Below are 19,393 nucleotides of genomic sequence, written 5' to 3'. Positions count from 1 at the left end.
TTTGGGCCCCGAAAACGTACTGCTGTCTTTTTATAATGTCAATTGGTTTTATAATAGTAACTGTGTTAAGCTTTTGGTATCTGGAAGAAGTGCATCCATTCGAAACCTTGTTACCGACTGAAAATGTACCCACTGTCCCTACTCCTTTTGTGCATCTGCATACATTATCTCCTAGAGACTCTCAGCATAGACAGAGATATTACAACAATACATTGTTACTTATCATGAATGCTACACATGCCATTTTTAATAAATCCAACTGTTGGGTCTGTTTGCATTTACCGCGACACAGGGATAAGGGGCTAGGTTGGTATATTTATCCTTTACCTTTGACAACTGCTTGTTATGCCTCTCTTAGAGCACTATTCTTTGGCCGATGGAATGATAGCATCTCTGGGAACTTTGATGGTACTAATTTGAATAGTTTTGAGAAACGTGTTCGGGATGCTCGCTTTTCGCAAATAGGAGCAAGCTCAACATTGCTTTTATTAGGCCTTCTGATAGACTGTCTCGTCCTTTTCTGTCTTTGATTTCTTTTAAGATGGCTCCTATAGGCAATAAGGATGCCATGCCTCCTTCTTACACTGTTAACCATAGCCCCGATTCAGTTTCTTTCTGCATACAGAGGAATGGTACTCAGTCAATGGGAAATTTTAAAGGTTGCGCCAACGTTGCGAATTTGACTGGGGAAGACAAACCTTTGTATGTAGGAGAACCTGTCTACTTTGTTTGCGGTAATGTAGCATTTACATAGTTACCCAGGGATTGGCAGGGAACTTGTTATTTAGGCATCTTGTTACTCGGGTATTCATAGCCAGTACTGTAGAGGTTTCAAAGGCTCGCCCACAACGGGATGAGAATGGTGATTCTCCAGCACAGGTTCTGGGAGACATAGCGAAATCCTTTGTCCCATTTTGGGGACAAATAGGAAACTCTGGAGACATCAGGAAACTAGCGAGAGTACTGGAGAGAACCATCAACTGGACCACGGACATACTCTATAATATGACATTAGAACAGAAAGCAATAAGATTAGTAGCACTTCAGAACCGAATGGCATTAGATGTCATTCTGGCTGAACGTGGTGGAGTGTGTAAATTGGTGGGGTCCGCTTGCTGTGTTTTCTTGCCAGATTCCTCCCCAACTATCTTCAAGGCAATACAGAATCTGCACGTCCTTAGTTCAGAAGTGCATGTTCCCGAGGGAAACTGGGATCTTAGCGCTTGGTTCTGGGACTTCGTGCGATCTTGAGGTTGGAAGGTGCTTTCGGTCTTGCTGATCATTTTGGGAATTCTGTTGTTTCTTTGATGCTGTATACAGTGTTTACCTAGTATATGTTCGATGCTAGGGGGATGTTTCGCACAGGCGATAGGTACAATAGGACACAAGGTATATGCCCCAGATAAGAGTTACAAACAGTATGTGCTGGAAGAGATTTTGATAGACGATCTAATGGGAATAGATATTTCTGACAGCGGTTCAGGGTGTGTGGATGTTGTGGCGTTGTTCATAAAGTGACCAGAAGCAGTTTAGTGCTTGGCATAGGCCAAAAGGAGGGTTTGTCGAATGGGAAATTATATTGTGCCTCCTATATTGTATGAATATATGTATATTGGCCTACGCCACGTTGCTTCTAAGCCATTTGCGAGGAAATCCGCGTTGCAAGGTCTTGACCTTAGATCAGTGTAAGCCGCCATTTTAGGTCTATCCGCCATTTTAGTTGCTCCCTCTAGAAGTCACCCTGTGTTCTAAGATGGAGGACAATGTCATTCTGAATGTAACATGGCCGTCTTGACCTCTGTGTATAAACTAATGTATAACTTGCCTGCAGGCTACATGTTGGGGCCATGAACTGAGACCTTGTCCTTCGCTGACCTGTGTGTAGAGGATTACTTGCGCCAACAAAACTAATCCGCGAGCATATGTTAAACACAATGTATTCAAATACCGAAATGTGAACACTTGTTTGGCTACATTGTATAAAACTGTTTGAGAAGGTTTCACATGAAATCCTAAGATATACTGTTGCCATTGAGGCTTGTTAGTGAATATATTAAAGGTAAATCTTAAATGTACAGATGGACGAACTCGGCACGAACCATAGATCCGTAATGTATTAACTCATATTAACGTGGAAATGGGTTAAACATCATGATTTTGAGGGTATAAAGAGTGCGACTATTCTAATATACAGTCCCACTCACTGAGCACACCGAACTGAGCTGGAGTTTGCTGTGTTGTACTGAGGGCCGATAGCTATCTGTTGCTTTGTCCTTTGAAACTGTTCAGTATAAAATAAAGATCTTTTGTATGTTCCTTTGTAACCCACGTTTGGTGTATTTCCTTTTGGGGTACTCAGCCTCGATATCTTCTTCTTGTTTTCACACCATGCCCTGACAGCCTCAGGGATTCTATGTGTGTGCCATGGCCTGCCAGCCCCGGGTTCCATATGTGGGCCATGGCCTGCCAGCCACAAGCTACTATGGATGTGCTATGCCCTGGCAGCCTCAGGTTTCTATGTGAGTGCCATGGCTTGCCAGCCCCAGGTTCCATATGTGGGCCATGACCTGCCAGCCACATGCTACTATGGATGTGCCATGCCTTGACAGTGTCGGGTTTCTATGTGTGTACCATGCTCTGGTAGCCCCAATGTTCAATGTGTATGGCATGGCCTGCCAGCTACATGCCACTATGTTTGTGCCGTGACCTGGCAGCCTCAGGGATTCTATGTGTGTGCCATGCCCTGGCAGCCTCAGGGATTCTATGTGTGTGCCATAGCCTGTCATCCACAGAGAAAACAATCACTGAAGCCTTTCTCTTTTGGAGGAAGCCGCACTGTGCAGAGGAACCAACTACTTGACGCAGTTTATTACCTGGTCAGACTCAACTCAGGGAGTTACTTTCCCACCAATCAAGGTGGCGCACACCAAAGGACTATTAGTTTGTTAAGGTTCTCTTTGGTAAGAACCCCCCAACCAGTCTTGCACCCAACCCCAACCCCAACAAATACCCGGTACCACAATGGACTAGGAACCAGGCCGGTGTGTAGTAAGAATATAGATTTATCAATTTATTTAAACCTTAAAATTTGACAAACAGACTAACATCAGCCACCAATGCTGTGGCAACACAAGAACAAAAATGACTTCCGTAATGGCACCAACACAGAGATAATACTGAGATATGCAGTCTCAATTTCCCGCAGCTTTCTTTTCAAATCACCCACCAATGCAGAAAAAGAACAATGCAAGGCACACAGCGATTGCTGATTTGGTTATAATACTTTTCTCCCAGCAACCCCCACCCTGCAAACATCAATTAGACTTGACCCCTCTGATTTGAAGGCAAGTGGCAGAGAGTGGGAACACAATGGGAAAATCGTTTTGGGGTTCTGATGAAAATGCACTCTTTTGAAAAAGGGATTCAAGGGGCAAAATCATTGTTTTCCTTATTACCACAGATGCAATACAAGGGAAAGAAAAGCAATGGGAAAATTCGTTTTGCCACACCTGAAAAGAACAGGCAGGGCTTTGTGGTTTTCGTAAGAGCACAATGGGAAAAAAGGGGCAATTTTGTTTTGCACCCTGCGCACTCACGTGGAAACAGGGTTTTGGGATTAATTATTTTGGCAAATCTTTGTGTCTATACCGGCTCAAAACAAACTGTGTGACGGTTTATTACATGACACACGCCAGCCAGGAAACTCCTTCCCCTACAATGAATGTGGCCTACAATATAATGCTTTTTTTTTTATATACTACGGATTCGTTTTGAGTTGGCCTCCAACCTGTTATGCATCCAACCTCCACCAGCACCCCATGTCACAATGGACTAGGAACCAGGCCGGTGTGTATTAACAAGATATTGTATTAATTTATTATTCACTGTAAATGAAGATAATCAAAATACAACAGCCACCAAAATTGTGGCATCAAAAATGCAATATCCTATCTAGAGCGACCAGGTTGAGCTAGACTGTTACACTCGCTTTTGTTTTAATGAAAAAACAGTAAAATAACAATTCCACACAACGTGGTAGCACCTAAAGTTAAGCACCCCCCCCTGTAACACTCACCCCCAAACATCAATTGCACTTGGTTCCTTTGAATGGAAGGCAATGGCAAGGAGTAGGAATATAGGGGGGGAATAGATTTTGGGGTGAAGCCCACCACCCCAATATGGGAAGCCAGCAAAGAAAGGAGAAACCAGTTTTTGGCACAAAATGGAAGACTCAGGTTTTTATTATTTCTCACAACTGCTAGGGGACAGAATAGAAGAACATGTCTACTGCTTACATTTAGTCAGGCACAGTTTTTGAGAATACTAATCAGCACATCAGGGAAAATAGAAATGGAGTAGGAAAATCTTTTTTGGGAGATAGCAAATGCAAAGGGAAAATACAGTGGCAAATGAAAATGTGTTTGCACTGAAGCTTACAATGTCAGGTAGGCTCTTGGAAAGGGGTTTAGCTCACAATAATAAAGTCGGTTTTGATTCAGGTAGACAGATGCAAAAAGGAATGACACTGGCAAATGAAAATTCGTTTAGCAGGGTATAATTTAAACACAGGTACACATTTGGTTTTCAGCTCACATGGGGATTCATTCTTTTGGGCAATACTTTAATGACTATAACAATTAACAAGAACACTGGGAAACAGATTGGTGGTTTCGAACACCACCAATCCCGCTCCTGTGAACTTCAATGGGGGACTTAATTGATTTACTTGCAAAAATACTAAGGGTTTACACAGACAAATGAGGGGTCTTTCAATGAGGATATGCTAACATACACAGGCAAACAAGAGATTCTTCTATGGGGAGATGACTTAACTGCACTGGCAATTGGGGTTTTCAATGGGGAAATACTGGATGTATTGCTACAATATGAACTGCTTATGCAATTCAGGGCTGGGGTTATTGCTACTTACACAGCAAGCCTTCGTTTAAGGATCAGGAAAGCCAGCTGCATCTCAGGACACTCTGGAAAGAAAGTGCAGGTGGTCTGATCACTCCACTCTCAAGAATGGTAAGTTTGAGCTGTCTTCTCGCCGTCCTCCTTTTCTGTCTCCTCGGTTTTGGTGTGTCTCTCTCTGTCCTAGTACAGTCCCCCTTAGATAGCAGTAATTATTTTACTAATTTTAAAATCTAGAGGAAGTACCCTGGCATAATCCCTGCTGCTAGGATTGGACAGTTACCCTCTATCTCTCCGCCCTCAGTCAGGATTGGTTTAGGGGATTTGGAGCAACATCTGTCTTTTCCCATTTATCACCCTCCTTTGTTCTCCTTTCAACTTTTTGGCAAAAACGAGTTATGTATCATAACTATATAATTATACTAGCAACTGCCATACGAAACATATATTCTGTTTTAGCTGATCATGGAGAATTAGATAAGCCGACCACCAAATCCGTACAATGTAGCATGGCCATGTGTCACATTTTAGTTGTTTTCATAAAATGTACAAAAGTTATAAAGATGTAAGTTATCAAGCATATTCCTAACTTTCAATTCCCACCTTTTCACCCATTGTCACATTTGTAATATGTTCAGATCAGCCAGCAAACGAGTCTAACAGGCCATTGCAGTTCCCAGAGTCACATGTAGATGCATTCTATACCCCAAAACTGCCTGGAAATTACATGGAAAATGGTTAAATAAATTAAATCGATCCACAGTATGGCTGCTTGCCAAAATATCTAAAGTGAATACAGTCTTTTAAATCAAAAGTGAGTGTTTCTGTTCATCAAATGGGATGGCTGCTTCATCCCCGAAAGCCATCTGTCCCCCTGTGCCAGCTTGTGACCAGAGGTTTTTATGAGTCTCTTTGAAGTTATTGTGAGCTCTTTGCAATGGTTGCAACAGGGATTCACACCTTTTAGTCATGCTCCAGGCAAGGATGGCTTTTCTTTTGAAGCCCCTGCTTTCCTGCCAGCCAGTCTGCAGAATAGGGAATTTTGACGCCTTCAGCAGCATCACATTTTATTGTGGGGTTATTAAATGGGAGGTGTGACATCCCGCTGGAGTGGGGCTTTTCATTGTGAAGTTTCTGCACCCAGCGAGAACAGGTTTTTCCTGAAGTAAGTGTCTCTCCAAATGACACTGGAGTTCTGTGGGTGAAACATATATACATTGCTTTGGTCAACCCACACATCCTATTCTGCTTTCCTGACATTTTTCTGTGAGCAGTGATAGCTTTTTCCATGGTGGCTTTTTAAAGCTGTTTTTATTTGCAAACACATGTGCAGGCCATTTTTTTCTTCCAATGTTTAAAAATCCTGATTTCCATGTCACATGATTCTTTGATTCCTCCTTCTTTTGTGATGTAACTGCTGCTTTTCCATTGATAATGGTAGGTAAGTCCCTTTCCCCATGGTGCTTTAATTTTACATGAACAACAAAGGACACCCAGGCCATTTGTGTTGCATTGTTTAAAGTCCTGCCCTTCATGTGACAGGGAAAGCAAAAGCCAGGCCATTTTTGTTGCAGTGTTTAAATTTCTGCCATTCATGTGACAGCGAAAGCAAAAGCCAGGCTGTTTTTGGTTTCAGTGTTTAAATGGCTGCTATGCTTGTGAAAGGGACTTCTGTTTGGGGCCTTAATGCGCCCCACAACTGGGAAGAGCTTGATGGCTTCAAATGCCAACAAAACACATCCTGTGATTTCTATAGGGGAATTAATCGATTTACTTTAATTAAATATGCTAAGGATCTACGCAGACAAACAGGATATTTTGCGATGGGGAAAAACTAAAACAATGCTTCAAAATGCAAGACGTTGGGGATAGTTTTACTTAAAGGAGAGGCCTTGTAATGAGCATCAGGGAACAGCAGGGCACCTCCGGGACAGCAAGGGTGTCAGTCCAGGATAATCCCCTCTGGCTCCTCCAAGGGATCCCAGCCATCTATGATGTCTCCTGGTCCCTGTCTCCAATGTAAGATTTGGGGCCTCACTGCTTGGATGTTTCTCGCAAGAGTTCAGCAGCAGGTTACCTCCCGGAGTAAGTGGAAAAGGCCCTGTTCAAATGCAAACTGGTTTACTTATAGGGCAAATGACATCAAAATTGTGTCATGATTCCAGCAAAAGGGATTTGTTGGTTTTCTCTACCCATCTCCCACCTGTGTGCTAATAGGACAAAGAGATGAGGGGTATGAGTTAGAAAAGCTGTGGGAGGAGAAAGCTTTGTCATCCCAAACTGACATGTGAGCTTGTCATGTTCAAAACTCTGAACAACTATCAACATGGCAAGTACCCTAATTTTTCTAATCGTTCCATGTAGGGATATATTTTTAAGAACTACATTTTAAAGCCAAGCATATGATGCTAACCTGTAGTCGGCATGCGCTTCCCATGCATGGATACAGTTTTTCTTCATTTACTCAGGAGCCGTATCCGTGAAAAATATGTCACTTCGTAGATCCCATGTTAATTTTGTCCTTCACGCATACACCAACTTTCAAAACTCTATGAATCAAAGGAAGGCCCAAATCACATTTTCATTAATAACTTTAGTTATATTTATCACACAAAAATCGTTTTAGCATGGTTCAAAGGGGGTTACTGTCTCATTTAATAAATGTCTGGAATGACCGTTGTGGCATAATACACTGCTCCTTTTACACAATAATATGTATTTTTCTATTAACTAAACTCCAGTTTTTATTTTTTTTATTCGCTTTCAGTTTCATTTCCCATTGGGCATGTGATCAGCCAGAGGCTGGCTCATGTTTATCTTTGCCTCTCCCTTCAGGCCGTAATGGCCCTGTCTGCAACTCTAATGGACATTTTATGAGACTTGTGACCTCAAGGTCACTTCTGCTAAAAGAACAGGCATGTCTTTATCTGTTTCTACTGTGGTTTAAATCTAGACAGTGTATTTCTTTCTATATTTTTAAGCAAAGGCCCTGATGATGGTTGACAACCAAACCTCCCTCTACAGGATCAGCCGAGGAAAGGTCTTGGAGGTTAAGTTTCATCTTTAGGAGAAATGACTGTCTGCATGTCAAATTCTGCAAGCAAATGGCTTTTAAACCCACACACAATAAATTTTACCTGACATTTTATAAGGCACCTGGTCCTTATACTCAAGTGTAATCTACTTCTTTAATCTCACAGTTGCAAAATACATGAATATCACTTGTGGATTGTCCATACGTATGGGGCAGTTATATGAGAAAACCAAGTTCAAACTCTGAAAGTCTAGTGAGCACTTCTCTTAGGATACTGCCATTTGGATGAGGAAAAGGGAAGTTCTTTTATTTCTTATAATTGCATTGAGCTCGGTTACACATGAGATGACTGGAGCACAATCTGGTATTACATTGAAGATAATGTAGACATTGCTATCTGTCATCTCTTTAAGGAAAAGTGCAGCTCTCCATGGATTTAATAAAACAATATTGTCCGCCACATGTCTTTCTTTTCCATGCTGAAATGCGATGCGCATATCTTTGCACTTCTGAGATTCAAGTCCACTTTCTTTCCTTTGAGACTTAGGCCTGTTTTTGGTTCAATAGGTCGCATGTCTGACATCACCATTTCTGTGCTGACCCTATACTTCACAAATCACTCTGGCCTCTTTATTTCTGGCATGCAGGGGCTATATTTCACCCCACACACGGAAGCCCCAACAATGGGAGGAAGCCACACTGCACAGGGGAAACAACCACTGAAGCCTTTGGGTATAGGAGGAAGCCACACTGCACAGAGGAAACAATCGCTGAAGTCTTTCTATGTTGGAGGAAGCCACACTGCGTAGAAGAAATTACCACTGAAGCCCTCAGTTACGGGAGTAAGCCACACCACACAGTGGAAGCAATCACTGAAGCCTTTCTCTATTGGACTAGGCCACACTGCGCAGAGGAAACAACCACTGAAGCTTCCAGCTGCGCAAGGAAGCCACAATGTGCAGAGGAAACAACCACTGAAGCCTCCGGCTATGGGAGGAAGCCACATTGTGCAGAGGAAGCAACACCGAAGCCTTTGCTTGCAGGAAGAAGCAACACTGTGCAGAGGAAATAACCACTGAAGATTTTGATTGCAGGAAGAAGCCACATTGTGCAGAGGAAACCATCAGTGAAGCCTTTGATTGCAGGAAGAAGCCACACTGTGCAGAGGAAACCACCACTGATGCCTTTGACTATAAGAGGAAGTTACACACACTGTGCAGAGGAAATAACCACTAAAACCTTTGATTGAAGGAGGAAGCCACACTGTGCATAGGAAACCACCACTGATGCATTTGACTATAAGAGGAAGTTACACACACTGTGTAGAGGAAATAACCACTAAAACCTTTGATTGAAGGAGGAAGCCACACTGTGCAGCGGAAACCACCACTGACGCCTTTGACTATAAGAGGAAGTTACACACACTGTGCAGAGGAAATAACCACTAAAACCTTTGATTGAAGGAGGAAGCCACACTGCGCAGCGGAAACCACCACTGAAGCGTTTGGCTACAAGAGGAAGTTACACACACTGTGGAGAGGAAATAACCACTAAAACCTTTGATTGAAGGAGGAAGCCGCACTGCGCAGAGGAAACCACCACTGATGCCTTTGACTACAAGAGGAAGTTACACACACTGTGCAGAGGAAATAACCACTAAAACCTATGATTGAAGGAGGAAGCCGCACTGCGCAGAGGAAACCACCACTGAAGCCTTTGACTACAAGAGGAAGTTACACACACTGTGGAGAGGAAATAACCACTAAAACCTTTGATTGAAGGAGGAAGCTACAATGCACAGCGGAACCCACTACTGAAGCCTTTGATCGAAGGACGAAGTCAGACTTGCCAGAGAACCCGACTACTCTGGTGCTTCCCTTTAGGAAGGTGCCTCGTCAGATTTACTGGAGTGTGCACTAACAGGTGCTTTTGGACTGGTTATGAGAACTGAAACAATTCATGCACAAGGAACTACTAACACCCATGAGAAAAGGAGACCCCAAACGTTTATAATCCCTCCTGTGGGAGGGAAAATGCACGGGAGGCAGCAACACGGTGGAGCTTCCGGCAGCCATACACTGATCTAATTAGGAAATGAAACTTTCCATGAAATCTAAGATCCCTTACCACACAGGAGGGGGCATTGATTTCACTCCAGTCCCTACTGTGCTTCTAGCAATAATCACATCACAAATGTGAGCTGCGCAATCGATTTCACCCACGAGTGTACTGTGCTTATCACAATAAGACACTGACAAATGTGAGCTGTGCAATCGATTTCACCCAAGTCTGTACTGTGCTTATCACAATAAGACACTGACAAATGTGAGCTGTGCAATTGATTTCACCCAAGTCTGTGCTGTGCTTATCACAATAAGACACTGACAAATGTGAGCCGTGCAATCAAAAACTGTTACCCTGGGTTACTCTGCTAGTCTCTGAAAATCCATTGTGTAAGCGGTGTTGCCTTCACCCTTTTAGGTGCAGGGAAGGTTCACGTGAGGAAGGGAGAGGGGGGGGGGGGTCCAACAGGGTGTGAGTGTCACAAATGTTTTTTTGTATTTCAGTAGTACGTAGGTGCTTTCAAGCAGAGAGGAGTGGGCGAAGAGGCGATTGCCCCTCCAACCCCGCCACTATATACTATGCTTGTCTGAAAGAACCCTTTACACATTACTGTGGGGGTGGGGGGAATAGGTTGCCTTGCCAGGCGGTCGGACCCCCCCTTCCCAGACGGTGGCGGGCCTCGAGTTCACCCACGTCTGGACGTGCCCGCCAGACGCCAACCAGCACTGCTTTAATTACAGAGCAGAGCTTCAAATCTCTCCAAAGCCGCCCTTGGCAAAAACAGCTTTCCTCCTCAGTCTCGGAGCCCAGCCCCCTCCCTCCCAAGTTTTCCGACCTCATCCCTCAAACGGCGACAGTCGGCCAAAGCTCCCCCCCACCCCCCTCTCCCCGAAGGCCAGCGAGTCTTCCTGGCTGCCTGGCTAACTCACGGGTTGCCCCGATAAGTACAGGGGGTGGGCACGTGTTTCCCGTCGTGTCTACATGGAGAAGGCGCAGGGCCTGGGTGTAGGAAACTGGCACCTAGGTTTAAAAGCAGGAGACGTCCTTCCGTGGCAGACTGGCTCCCGAAATAGGCCAGTCCAGGGCAGCGGGGGGCCTGCGCCCATCCTCCCAAAACCCCTTTCAACAGATGAACAGAGTGCCCATCAGTATTCTTGGATACACCTTTTAACTCAAAGGTAAGTGCAGGTTTGGGAGGGACACAGATACGGAAGCATCTACATGAGTTGAACCTGCCAATCACGGGTGAACTGGCAGTGGGTGGCACTGGCCAGCAGCAGCCTGGCAGCTACGTCAACATGTCCAATAAGACACATACCTGAGGCAGAAAAGTCCGAGGTTTTTTTAATTCGAATTCTTCGACTTTTTTGCACTCTTTATTTTCAAGACCCCCTGCCCCCTGCAGGGCCCAACAGCCCCCTCTCCTATTTTATTCCCTTAGCCCACTCTCTATTTGCAAAAAAGGTGCAAAAAGGTTAAAACAAATCGACAAAAATCCTCTGCATTTTCAGCCTCGTTATTTTGGTATTCGACATTTTTGGGGATTACAGCAGCCTTGGCAGTATGCGACACCAGCCCAGTTAATTAAAAAAAAAACGTTTGGACTAGTCCCCTGGCTACGCCATCGTGAACCTTGCTGTGCCCCGAAGCAATGCCACAACAAGCATTGGCAATGCCAGCAGTGTTGGCTTTTGTGTAGCGATGGGACAGGTGTTTGCCAGGTACTAACTATAAATGGCGCGAGTACCTGGGCATATAATAGCAGTGCCTGGCAAAGGCTTATCTAATACATGTACACAAGTAAACCTGGTGGCTTTGCCAATGCTTGTGATTCACAGGACTTCCGTGAAGGGCACGCTTGGTCGAGTGGCTGAAGGCAGAACTGGTTAAGACATATGTATTACCCCAGAGGGCCGTTTATAGCTCCAATTAAGTCCTTAACCCTCAGAAGCCTGCTTTGAAAAACATGGGCAGCCACATTGAATGTAAAGTTTGATGGTAAGGGGGCAGGGTGCGCTCGCATACTGGGAGGCAGCCCGAAAACATGAAGGGGCCAGTGCTGAAGTCTCCAGTGCTACTGGTCCACAGCTGCCAGGTGCACATATCAAATGCCAGGCATTGCCATGAACGGTCAGCCCACATTAAATGCCAGGTTTCAGAGTGAAATGATGTGAGCTCACACTGCATAGTCGATATTACAATCCAATGCCATATGCCAAGCACTGGCAGCCAGTGCCATCACATGACCAGGTACTTGCATCCTGTGGCAAGTATTGCCATCCGATGCCAGGTTCTCACACTGGCAGCCAGTGCCATCACATGACAAGTTCCTTGCATCATATGCTGGGTGATGCTTGAATGCCAGGTACTTGCATCATGTGGCAAGTATTGCCATCCGATACCAGGTTATTACACTGGCAACCAGTGCCATCACGTCACCAGGTACTTGCATCCTGTGGCATGTATTGCCATCCAATGCCAGGGTCTCACACTGGCAACAAGTGCCATCACATCACCAGGTACTTGCATCCTGTGGCAAGTATTGCCATCCGATGCCAGGGTCTCAAACTGGCAACCAGTGCCATCACATACCAGGTCCTTGCCTCATATGCCAGGTGATCCTCGAATGCCAGGTACTTGCATCCTGTGGCAAGTATTGCCATCCGATGCCAGGTTCTCACACTGGCAGCCAGTGCCATCACATCACCAGGTACCTGCATCCTGTGGCAAGTATTGCCATCCGATGCCAGGTTCTCACACTGGGAGCCAGTGCCATCACATGACCAGTTCCTTGCATCATATGCTGGGTGATGCTTGAATGCCAGGTACTTGCATCATGTGGCAAGTATTGCCATCCGATACCAGGTTATCACACTGGCAACCAGTGCCATCACGTCACCAGGTACTTGCATCCTGTGGCAAGTATTGCCATCCGATGCCAGGGTCTCACACTGGCAACCAGTGCCATCACATCACCAGGTACTTGCATCCTGTGGCAAGTATTGCCATCCGATGCCAGGGTTTCAAACTGGCAACCAGTGCCATCACATCACCAGGTCCTTGCCTCAAATGCCAGGTGATCCTCGAATGCCAGGTACTTGCATCCTGTGGCAAGTATTGCCATCCGATGCCAGGTTCTCACACTGGCAGCCAGTGCCATCACATCACCAGGTACCTGCATCCTGTGGCAAGTATTGCCATCCGATGTAAGGTTCTCACACTGGCATCCAGTGCCATCACATCACCAGGCCCTCGCATCACATGCTGGGTGATGCTTGAATGCCAGGTACTTGCCTCCTGTGGCAAGTATTGCCATCCAATGCCAGGTTCTCACACTGGCATCCAGTGCCATCACATCACCAGGCCCTCGCATCACATGCTGGGTGATGCTTGAATGCCAGGTACTTGCCTCCTGTGGCAAGTATTGCCATCCAATGCCAGCTTCTCACACTGGCAACCAGTGCCATCACATCACCAGGTCCTTGCCTCCTGTGGCAAGTATTGCCATCCGATGCCAGCTTCTCACACTGGCAACCAGTGCCATCACATCACCAGGTCCTTGCCTCCTGTGGCAAGTATTGCCATCCAATGGCATGTTCTCACACTGGCATCCAGTGCCAGCACATCACCAGGCCCTCGCATCACATGCAGGGTGATGCTTGAATGCTAGGTACTTGCTTTTGTTTGTTTGTTTGTTTATTTGGTGTAGCGCAGGCCAAAACCCTCAAGTAGCTGGGCACGAACAGTACAAGGATACTTAAGAAGCTTAGTTACAGAGCATACAAGATATATAGGAGATTTGGTTACATCGTTAGGTAGGTACATACAATGTGTAAAAGCAGTTATAAACAGTAATAGCTAGAAGATTAGCAGTGAGCAAGTTTCCCAATAGAAAAACCAAGATACAGGCAGCGGGATGCCAGAGATTCAGCAGCTGGGCAGCATGGCAATCCTTAGGAGGTAATTCAAGAGAGGGAAGAGCAGGGGTAGGAGAGGTCGAAGGGGGTTAGCAGGTCAGAGGGGCGGTCAGGTTAAATGTCATTAGTCCGTAGTCAAGTGAGGAGTTTCCGTCTGAATGTGGAGTAAGGTTGGTCAATTCTGAGATCTAGAGGGAGTCCATTCCAGGACTGAGCGGCTAGAACCAGGAAGCTAGAGCCGCCGGCTGTAATCCGTTTGTATCTAGGAACTTCTAGCTTGAAGGCGTAAGATATTCTCGTGGGCCTGTCAGGCATTCTCTTGTTTACTCTTTCTGCAAGGTAGGGGGCGCTATGTTATTGAGGCATTTGGATGTGAGAGAGAGGGTTTTGAGGGATATTCTGTCCTTAATTTTAAGCCAATGGGCATTTCTTCTGAATGCGGAGATATGCTCTCTGTTCAGGATATTTAATGCTGCTCTGAGGGCATTATTTTGGAGTCTTTGCAGTTTATCAATAATGTACTTATTACATCCCACATGTAGAGCATTACAATAATCCAGTCTGGATAGAATGAGTGCATTGGCCAGTCTGATACAGCTGGTCTCAGAAAGGAATGGTCTGCAGGCTCGGATCAGTTTACACGTATAAACTGTAGAAAAAGCTAGAGAGTTCATTTGCTTCTTGAAGGTGAGTGCCGAGTCAAGGTAGAAGCCGAGAGTTTTAACAGCAGGCATCACTTTGATTACATTGTTATCGATGTTGAATGATGCGTAGCTGGGGTTAAGTTTTTTTTATGGCAGTCTCTGAGCCTAGGATCAGTATCTCAGTTTTGTCGTCGTTCAGGCAGAGGCCATGGGAGGCCATCCATGCCTGAATGAGGAGGTATATCTTATTCACCAAGGCTGAGTCCTCCAAGAAGTTGCCCGAAAGGGGTATGAGGATATGAGTGTCATCTGCGTAATTAGTGTAGGTGACACCCAGTCTATCCAACTTGTCAAACAAGGGCTTAGTAAAAATATTGTACATGGTAGGAGATACACATGATCCTTGAGGAATGCCGCAAGAGACATGTATGGGGTCAGCAGCTGCTAGAGGGGAGAAGACTCTCATTGTGCAGTTTGCGAGGAAGGATTGTACCCAGGTTATGGGCTCACTTGAGAAATGGGCAGCTGACCTAAGATGATTGCATAAGACTGCATGATCTACTAGGTCAAAGGTTTGCATGCTGTGGCAAGTATTGCCATCCGATGCCAGGTTCTCACACTGGCAGCCAGTGCCAGCACATCACCAGGTCCTTGCATCATATGCCAGGTGATCCCTGAATGCCAGGTACTTGCATCCTGTGGCAGGTGTTGCCATCCAATGCCAGGTTCTCACAGGGTATGGCAGGCATTGCAATCCATGCTAAGTGTTATATATGGAACTACACTATAATCGATTAAAGTATGAATGAGGCTTTTTGAATAGACCTCCCAGTGAACGTTATTACGCGTAGGGACTGGCACATTGGAAAGATACAGTACAGTGAGAATAAATGAGGTGCCCAGGATCACACATTTTGGTGAAGTGGTGAAGCTGGGATCTGAGCACAGCCTGCAATTCAGGCACTTGGCCACATCAATCCACAGATCTATGTCTATACAGACAGGTCCAGGTGTTTGTGAATGCCCTGCTTTCAAGAGCGAAAATGGTACTTCATGACGCTGAAATCACCATGGCGAACTAACCTAAGGAGACACGCGCACACTCACACATAATAAATCAAATGCATAAATATGCACATAGAGTCAAACACATCCTTATATGAACTTGTTGAGCAAAACGAGTATGCTTGTAGGTTCAGTTCCTGATGTGTTCCTTTTCTGTGCTTCAATGGGAAATTACAAGAACCACAATGCAACCTTCCTTAAGCTTAAGCAATCTGCTGTAGGGTTTACTAGCCTACCTTAACGATTGGAGGAGCCCAGTGCTGTTCTACATAAATGATGCTTCCCCACTCGCAGCAGAGTGCGGTGGAGGGGGCAAGGGGGGAAACACTGGCGGGGTGGGGGGTGTGGGGGTGGAGGTATGGACCTCTCAGAAGTACAGCTTTCATTGTAGGGCAGCTGCGAGCCTACTTGATCAAAAGAGGGTTCACCTTTCCCTCTCAAAGCCATCCCCCCTGCACCCCTTTCCAAGTCTAGCCTGATTGTGTCCTTGTTATGCCCCCTTCTTGTACAATGCCCTTCTGCTCTATAGAAACAAGCATTGGCAATGCCAACACTTTGCGCTCTGGTGTAGGCATGGTGAAGGCACTTACCAGGACCCGCTGTAGTGGTATTAACTGCCCATTGATGGTAGCAGCTGCAAGATGGTGCGAGCAGCTGGGCATCTAATAGCAGTGCCGGCAAATACCTAATACTTATACTCAAGCCAAAACTGCTGGCTTTGCCAATGCTTGTTTTTAACAGGGCTTCAGTGAAGGACACCCAGAGTGCTTATAAAACAAGTGACTGAAGGCAGACCTGGTTACGACATTTCTATTACACTACACCAGTGCCGGGTTTACAGCTCCAATTAACGCATGAACTCTTGGAAGATTACCTTGTAAAACCCACTGGCAGGCACTTCGAGTGCAAAGGTTCATGGTAAGGCTTGAAGAAAGCGAGCTCAGAGTTCCCCAGATGGGATGTTTTGGGCGGGGAGGGGCATGCACGGGGTGGGAATGGCTTTAGGGATTAGCATGGCCAGGGGCAGTCAAATAACCAAACACCTACAAGCTGTGTGTCCCTCCTCATGTGCCATTTCTTCCTATCTGTACTCGAATGCAATAGTTTTGACTCATAGGTGGCGCAAGCGCAACCTAACAGCCGAAACTAACCGGCACACACATACGCATACATACTTAAACACACCCAACAAAGGGAAGGGACGCGGCCATCTGCTTGTACACACCGATGGGCCTTGTTTATGATTTCAAGATGACAAACTTCTTCTAAAGGAGCAACCAAGATAGTGGACGAGTTTACTCGTCCTTTTTACATAGACTTCAATAATAGCCTGGCACTTTAGAATATATTTAAACTTTCATGCAGTGCCAGCCCTGCCCAGAGGGCCTGGGGGCGCCTGAACCAAGTTCAAAGGGATGCGGTGAAAAGAAGTTACACTTTTTTAGAACAGGATAGGAAGATCAGGAAAGGTAGAGGGTAGTGGAGGTCTGGGGGGAGGGGGAGGGGGCGGCGGGGGCTGTGGCTGGATAAAGAACAGCTTCATTTCCTGCCTCGCGTTGATTGTTGGCTTCAAATAATTCGCAGCCGTGGGGGCAAGTAGAACTCAAGCAGCTCGTAATGGCGGGTACACTGCCACCCATCGGAGGACTCGTCACAGACAATGCCAACGCCGTTAGTCCATTCCACACGTCGGAGACAAGTCCATTTAAGGAACAGGTCCAAGTATTGGATGGCAGAATAGCGCCTTGAAACGGGAGGACGTTTTCAAAGCACCTGGAGAGGGGGGTGGAGATTAGAGAGGGGAATAGCCAAGCAAAGAAAACAAGGGGGCGGAGGGGGTCCTTTTAACTCGGAGCTGTAGCAAAACAGGGACATTAGAATACTTCCTAACAGTCAGAAGAGCGGGACGCAGCGCCCAAAACATGTTTCCCAACTTCGTGGCTCTTTTCCGTTTTGGAAAGCCAAGCAGGAGGGGCCTGTGTTGCTCCCGCACGAAGACACCAGCAAACATGGGCAGCCATTAAAAAAAAAAAAAGAAATTGGTGAAAGCAAATAAACCATCAGGCAGGATCGCTTTCAAGCCACACACGAAAGGAACCAACATGTTGAAGCCTGCGTCACGTCTATAGTGCCTCGAAGCGATTCACCTCCCAGAGCGCTAGACACTATACTGGTTTGCGGGTTTGTTTGTGCGTTTTCATGCTGTGTAGGAGCAGGGCGTGTCATTATTTTGGGAAATTTCGACTTGAAAGTCGGCACATTGCAACACGTGCTGCCACGTACCCAGTAGACGGTAACATGTCACGACATGTCACAGGGAGCGCAAGCTTCGCCGCACTTCATAACTTAGAAAACATCTCTGTGCTGGGTGAAAGTCAAAGCGCTTTGACATCTCTGCGACAAGCGCATTAACCCGCCGCTCTATCCTACCGTCTGAGCTATACATAACAACAATGTGCTAGCAAGCTCTTGTGTGTATTTGTGAGTTTTGAACTTGTGCCCGCCTCCCCCTGCTGTTTCCACGCGTGCAGTAGCTGTTGCACTAGAATTCCGTGTGATGTCACAGCAGCTGCCCCCCACCCCCTCCTCAAAGCTGGAATTAATTTTGAGGAGACAGTGACGTAATGGAGTGTTTAATAGTCCATTGGGAGCACCTGGCATGACGCATTATCTACCATAGTTCAATATGAGGTACAGGCATGGTGACGTAACGCCTGGAGGCGGCTCGGCGCTCAGTGTGGCGCTACCTGGCGTGCAATCTCTCTTCTACAGCGCTGCCGCTGTGTTCCTGTATTGAGTGATATTGTGGCGCCCTAGGCGGGTCGCTTCGAAGTGTTATAAAGAGGTAACAGCGCTTTACACCTGCATGTACGAAGGGAGGGGCCCCTTACCTGAAGCGCAGCAGAGGAGGGCGGCGAGCGCCACGAGGAGGCCTGTGTTCATGTCGGCGCTGTCCGGACGCGCTCTCCTGGAGGTTGCAAGTCCTGAGCCGGTGGTGCTGGAGGTGCTGGCAGTGCTGGAGTCTGGGCGGGCTGGCAGTGCTGCACAGACCGTTATTCATTCACTATAAATAGCAATTTACCAGGGCCTGGAGGCAGCCAATCCCAGGGCGCGCGTCACAGCCCGGCCCAGGCACAGGGCGAGGGTGGGGCACGCGCAGAGTGTCAGGGGAGAACAGAGGGCCCCTCTGTGCCCTCCAGCCAGGTACTGGCAGACCCCACACGTGCCATGCAGCCAGCCACTCACTCATGCCCCACTGTGCCCTCCAGCAGGCAATTTTATGGGCACTCTCCCCCCTGAGCCAGTTCCCCTCAGGTCCCCCATGTGTTATGCAGCCAGCCACACCCTCAGGCCCCTCTGTGCCCTCCAGCAGGCACTTCTATGGGCACTCTCCCCCTGTGCCAGGTACCCCTCAGACCTCACATGTGCCCTGCAGCCACTCCCTCATGCCCCTCTGTGCCCTCCAGCAGACACTTCTATGGGCGCTCTACCATCTGAGCCTGGTGCCACGCAGACCCCACATGTGCCATGCAGCCAGCCACACCCTCAGGGCCACTCTCTGACCTCCAGCAGCCACTCCTAAGGGCACTTTAATCCCTGTGCTAGGTACCCTCAGGCCCCACATGTGCCATGCAGCCAACCACACCCTCAGGCCACTGTGTGCCTTCCAGCAGGCACTTCTATGGGCACTCTCCCCCTGTGCCAGGTACCCCTCAAACCCAGCATGTGCCTTGCAGCCAGCCACTCCCTCGGAC

General features: G+C 46.8%; 1 protein-coding gene across 2 annotated transcripts in view; it reads right to left on the bottom strand.

The window, feature by feature from the left end:
- LOC138521944 (sperm acrosome membrane-associated protein 4-like) overlaps positions 1 to 18,695 on the bottom strand; it is a 163,951-nt gene extending 145,256 nt beyond the window's left edge. Inside the window, exon 1 of one of the 2 annotated variants that reach the window (XM_069635118.1) lies at positions 18,530 to 18,695. In XM_069635118.1, coding sequence (XP_069491219.1) covers positions 18,530 to 18,581 — 52 coding nt within the window. In that variant the 5' untranslated portion in view covers positions 18,582 to 18,695. Of the gene's footprint in view, positions 1 to 7,327; positions 7,367 to 18,529 lie in introns of those variants that run through there. The other variant, XM_069635116.1, reaches the window with a different exon arrangement.
- Positions 18,696 to 19,393: the final 698 nt, after the last annotated feature.

This window comes from Ambystoma mexicanum, chromosome 13 (assembly GCF_040938575.1).
Source record: "Ambystoma mexicanum isolate Mex_15411 chromosome 13, UKY_AmexF1_1, whole genome shotgun sequence".
NCBI classification, from domain to species: domain Eukaryota; kingdom Metazoa; phylum Chordata; class Amphibia; order Caudata; family Ambystomatidae; genus Ambystoma; species Ambystoma mexicanum.
Note: the sequence above shows the minus strand (reverse complement) of the source record. Positions and strands in the feature narration are given on the sequence as shown.